General features: G+C 37.6%; 1 protein-coding gene across 1 annotated transcript in view; it reads left to right on the top strand.

Annotated features, from left to right (window-relative positions):
* Positions 1–5968, top strand: part of CPEB3 (cytoplasmic polyadenylation element binding protein 3) — a 223698-nt gene that overhangs the window by 51630 nt on the left and 166100 nt on the right. The window contains exon 2 of the mRNA XM_007951261.2: positions 1294–1384. Coding sequence (XP_007949452.1) covers positions 1294–1384 — 91 coding nt within the window. The remainder of the gene's footprint in view (positions 1–1293; positions 1385–5968) is intronic.

The raw sequence follows: 5968 nt of genomic DNA, 5'->3' as shown, positions 1-5968 counted from the left end.
ATTCTGATCATTCACATAAACTTATAGGACCATTGTCTGCCAACCCTATATATGATCCTGGATACACTCCCACTTTCATAGTCATACCTAATTGTTTAGCCTGTCCACCTATCTTTCCATCCATATACCCATGTTTACCTTCACTGAGAACTCAGTACTGTATGTGCAAAAGGGTTCATATTTGTTGTCTGTACTTCCCATGTACCTCTCTATGTCTTTCTCATCCTCAATGCTGTCATATTGGTCACTCACATTTGGTACATTGCCTTTCTCTTCACCCAAATCAATATTTGTCACTATCTATCTAATGGCAGGTGGACCTCCTTGAGGAGATGTTTTGGTTGTTACAGATTATCCCTTCCAGAGTCTGCTCCTCCACCCGTGGCCTGACCAAAGGCTTCCACACAAGAGAGTGTCCTTTTTGAATTTAAATTAAGGTTGAGGTCTTGGTATTGTTTGATAGCCACCTTGTGGCTAAGACTCAGGTTCCATGGTCATGAGTCACTGCCTATCTGGACCACCACCTAGCCAGGTAGTCAAGGCCCAGAACCAATCCTGTAACACTTTTCTATCTTCAGTTATGTACCTATCCCAATCATGGTGTTTTTCCTACTTCTGTAGTCCTGCCTGCAGCAATGATGAATCTATCTACCACCAATCATGATTTTGTGGTGATTCTCCTTTTTTTATTTAAATCATATATAATTAACCACATGGCTATGACTCAGCCGACTTCATTCAGCTTTCCCATGCTGATGGTTTCCCTCATTCAGGATGATTCTTTGATTTGTCTTTGTTCTGTCCAAGGTTTAATAAAAGTGTCTCTATTGAACCTGTTTGAATTTGGGGTTTCTTTTCCCCAAATACAGGGTGGCGGGCAGAGGACAAAGCCAATTCACTTGACTCTGTTACTTTTGAATTTATGCTTTTAGCTCATTTGAAAGAACGTCATTCTGAAGTAGTGGGACATAGACATTGAAGAATATTAGGGAAAAGGATGCAATTTTTTTAAATTAATTATGGAGACATATTAAAATTAATGTTGTAAGTCAATATTATTAAAGAAAAAAATGACTGTGTTATTAGAAATATCTGTAACTTTCGTTCCTGCCACATCTTTCTCCTGTGGAGCAGCTGGTATATTCAAACCACTGACCTGACAGTTAGCAGCCAGGCACCTAACCACTGCACCACCAGGGTGTCTTTCCTCAAACCATGGCAGGAAGCAAAAATGTGGTGTTACTTTTATAAAGTAATTTTATGTATCATCTTCTTCTGTGTTTTTATTTTTAGGACCGGAGTAGGCCTTATGACACTTTTAACTTGCACTCCTTGGAGAACTCTTTAATGGATATGATAAGGACTGATCATGAGCCTCTGAAAGGTAAACACTACCCTCCCAGTGGCCCACCAATGAGTTTCGCTGATATAATGTGGAGGAATCATTTTGCAGGTTAGGAATATTCATATGTCCATTCCTTGCTTGGTGTTTTAAACAAAAATCAGCTTTTTAATAATTGTGATTTTTTTTTTTAAATATTCGTTTGTTTGTTCATTTTTGTTTTCTTTGCCTTTGTAAAGCATTGTGGAATGTATTTAAAGTTTATTTTATTTTATTTTATTTTTTTAAACCCTGGGTTCAGCTACCTAAGATAATCAAGGTGATCGTTTTAATCAGTAGTGTCTGGCAGAAGCATGTACATGGTAGCTGAAGTCAAGGTTATAGCATGAGACCAGACAGAAGCCAAGTTTTCTGCGCTTTGTGCATTTGGGATCCTCCGCTGAATCTGGATACTTCATTTTAAGTATAGGTGCTGCAAGGAAGTATGAGGGTTAATAACTAATGTCCAAAGACCACTTCAGACACTTTCATACAAATGGATTCCACTCATTGTCATTCTCCTGGTACAGGAAGTAAAACTATACCTGAGAACAGCCAGTGATGCTCTGTATTCCCTGAAACTGGAACATAAGGAAAAAGTTATTTTTTTATTTCTTGAATATTACGTTTCAGGCCTACCATTTTTTAAAATATTTTTTTATTGTGGTAAAAATTTTCCATATTTTTAGCAAGATGGAAGAAAACTTAGAAAGCCTCTAATATAACCTCATCTCTTTATAGATACGGACACCAAAGTTTACAGAGGTCACTTTGTTTGTTAGCAGTGGAACTAAGACTAGAAGCTGATCTCAAAACTCCCCATTCTCTATACTTTGTATTTGACTCTCTCTTTTTTAAATATGATGTTACTTATTTTGTTGTTGTTGTTGAGAATATACACAGCAAAACATAGACTTTTTCAACAGTTTCTGCATGTACCCTTTAGTGACAGTGATTTCATTCTTCAAGTTGTGTTACCATTTTCTAAATTGTTTCTCCTCCATTAATATAAATTCACTGTTCCCTAAAGTTCCTATCCAATCTTTCAAGTTCCTATTGTCAATTTGATCCATAGATAGTTCTTAAAAGAACATAATGCTCAAGGCACACGTTTTAAACTATCGTTTGGTTTTAACAAGACTTCAGGGGGTATTTTTGGTTTAAGGTTTAAAGATAACTCAGGTCATTAGTTTCAGGGGTTCATCCCACCTTCAGGAAGTCTCGAGTTTAAGAGCATATGAAATTCTGTTCAGCATTTTCCCACTTTTGATCAAGATTCTTCTATAGAATTTTTTTTTAACTTTATATTGTGATTTGGGTGTAAGTTTACAGAGCAAACTCCTTTTCCATTTAGCAGTTCCTACCCATTTTGTTTTATGACACTGATTACAATCCCCACAATGTAACAGCTGTCTTTCCACTTCCTCCCTATGGTTTTCCTCCCTATGGCTACAGCAACCATTTTCCCTATGGTTTTCCCTGTGTCCTCCTTTCCTACCTATATCCTACTTTCTGAGCTTTCTCCCTGTGTAAATGCTGCGCTTAAGATCTGTGGTTAATTGTTCTAAGAGTGCACCTTGTAAAAAAAAAAAACACACACAAAAAAAACAAACTCACTGCCGGCGGGTCAATTCTGACCCATAGCAACCCCCTTTGGATTTCTGAGGCGGGAAGTCTTTACGGAAGTAGATTGCCCAGTCTTTCTTCCGCAGAGTGGCTGGTGGGTTTGAACTGCCAGCCTTCTGGTTAGCAGTCAAATGCCTTAAGCACTATGCCACCAGTATACCTTATAGGCCTGTCTATTCTTTGGCTGAAGGTTAAAGCCATGGGAGTGAGTTCAGTTCCAGGCCCGAAGAGTAACTAGGGGCCATACATAGCCTTGGGGGCTTCACCAGTCTCTACCAGACTAGTAAACTTAGTCTTTTTTTTATGGTTGATTCTTCTTTACAATCTTTGATCAAAATATTGAGTAATGACAGCCAGGCACCATCCAGTTTTTGGGTTTCCTGACAAAGGAGGCACTTGATCATTGAGGCAATTAGCCACACAATCCATATGCTACAAGGAAAAGGTTTTAAAGTGTATAAATATTTTGGGTTAAATATAAGGCAGAAGGTCACAAAGTCAGAAATAGTAGGACTTCCTATTTTTTAGAGTCCCTGTAAAGTCAGAATACATGCTTATGGTGCATCCATAATTTCAGGTAATTCTTTTTATAGACTTTAGGGATTTTTAGAGGCCCTATGATATTTGTGAAAGTACTGTGATGAAAATTATCTGTGGAAATATCCTCTCTACTTGTGTGTAGGGTCTAAATATCTGAAAACTGTGAAGAGTTAGCCACAGGAATGCCTAACATATATGGACTCTTATGTCCTCTGGAGTTGTGAGGAATTTGATCCTTTCTGGTTCTCTCCAGGCCTTAATATAGGGTGTGACTGACCGGGAAAGCCTGACATTCATTTCCTCAAGCAACACCAGAAATCCATTTCATTATTTTCTTATCACACTTGTGATTTTCTGCTGCTTTCCTTAGTTTCCAGTGAAAAGAAAGTAGTTAACAGGCTATGGAGGAAATAAAAGGACTTAGGGAAAAGCAATGTCTTAAGGCCTTCAAAAGTAGAAAAAAGAATCTTTCATTTATTCATTGTTGTATTTAGTCACTGTTACCTTTTTCCCCCACACACACATACACACACACACATAAAAGTTAGGGTATATGATAATTTAAAGCATATTTCACTTGAAAGTGAGAATGGTGTTAAAAAAACCAAAGATACTTATACGCTGTTTGGGCTTTTAGTATCTTCTAGGGCTTCATTTGTCTTGGTTCACTACCCTGAATAGCTATAAAACCCTGAACCCACTAGTCAGTTCTGACCCACAGCAACCCCTCTAGGGTTTCCAAGGCTGTAAATCTTTATAGAAGTAGACTGCCTCATCTTTGTCCTGCGGAGCATCTGGTGGAGTCAAACCACAGACCTGTTGGTTAGCAGCCTGATGCCATAACCACAGTGCCACCAGAGCTCTCTGAATAGCTAAAAAGCCTCTCCTGATGATTCTAAAATATTTAGCCCCTATAGGATCACTATGACTCAGAATTTACTTGATGGCAGTGGGTTTGGTTTTTGGTTTTATTCATTGTGCATACGTAGAAGAGCATAAAAAATTATGGAAGGATCTTAGATTATAGCCTGTAAAATGGTTATCCTAAATTTTGTGAACATTGTTTAAGGAGGGGCTATCTTGCCTGATTGAGAGTAGTAGTAACAGTGTAAGGAGGGTACGTCACTATGGAGTAGTGTAATACCATATTCCGTTTGTGGTGGCTTTTTTTATTGCATGTCCAACTACTTCTGCATAGTTGTCTCCAATATTCTTGCAAATGTGAGGGTTCATCTATAAAAGCTTGCTGAGCTGTACTTTGAATTTGGAAGGCATTTGACCTGTACATTTTTAAAGCCTCAATTTGGTCACAACTTCCCAGTTCATCATACCACCCACAGTGATTTCCTATGAATGGACTACTTTCGCATGGTCAGTTGCATCATCATGTCATTGTACGGTAGTCCTCGACTTACAACACGGCTCCTTTTCAACTACTCCATTGAAAGTTGGTTCTGACATAAGTCAGTTCTTATGGAAGTTGAATACCTTATTTTTTTTTTTCATTATTACTGCTTTTTATTACAGTATTTTTATAAATCTGATCTTTGTCTTTGGGGCTTGCCATATCAGCAAATTTTGTGCAGCAAAATTAGTACATACTACTAATGATAAACTATACCTCCCCTAGAGTGTGTCTGAATATTAAGTAAAGTCCCCTGCACTAGAATCTGCTCCAGTGTTATCTACTATTTTTTTGCTGGAGATGACAGTGTGCCTACTGCCTGACCTCGGTAATAAATTAAACCTTTATTACCCTCTGATATTTACTTACATCCTCCCAATAACAGCTAAATGTTGGTATTTTTCAAATGCATATTGTCAAAATACTGTATTTGCCTCAGATGTGGGTATTGAAGGATGAATATTCTATCACTTTTTAAAAAGGAGAAAGGAAAATAAGTTATGTTGACTCTCCAAAATTGTATATCTGAATAATGTAAATAAAATAGCAAATTGACATAGAATAAAGTGAACATGGTTAAGTGAGTTTTAATATGAATAATATTTCATCTTAAAAATATATTCACTAAGAATATATTTAACATTCTCTTGATTTAGGATTAAAAAGTGGTTAAGGAGAGATTACAGCAACAGGAAGTTCAGGAAGTAATGAGACTTCTATTTGAGTAAAATAAATAATCTTTAATAGTTTTTCAACCACGTTTGTGGTTGAAAGGTCAGCCTTGAAGACCTTTGTAGGACATTGAAAAGATCTCCTGCTCCTCCCTCTTGATAAGAGGATGTAATATAGAGGGAAAGTCAAATTGAGCTTTCTTCAGAGCACACTGAGAAGTGTCTTCTGTTGAATTGATCAGATCATGTTGTTGTTGTTGTTATGTGCCGTCGAGTCGGCCCCGACTCATAGCGACCCCTCCTTGGGTTTCCAAGGCAGTATCACTACGGAAGTAGGATTGCCCA

The sequence above is a fragment of the Orycteropus afer genome, unplaced genomic scaffold (genome assembly GCF_000298275.1).
Source record: "Orycteropus afer afer isolate SDZICR_OR568_19922 unplaced genomic scaffold, OryAfe1.0 scaffold00293, whole genome shotgun sequence".
Classification (NCBI taxonomy): domain Eukaryota; kingdom Metazoa; phylum Chordata; class Mammalia; order Tubulidentata; family Orycteropodidae; genus Orycteropus; species Orycteropus afer.
The sequence above is the reverse complement of the archived record's forward strand: the minus strand, read 5'-3'. Positions and strand labels throughout refer to the sequence as shown.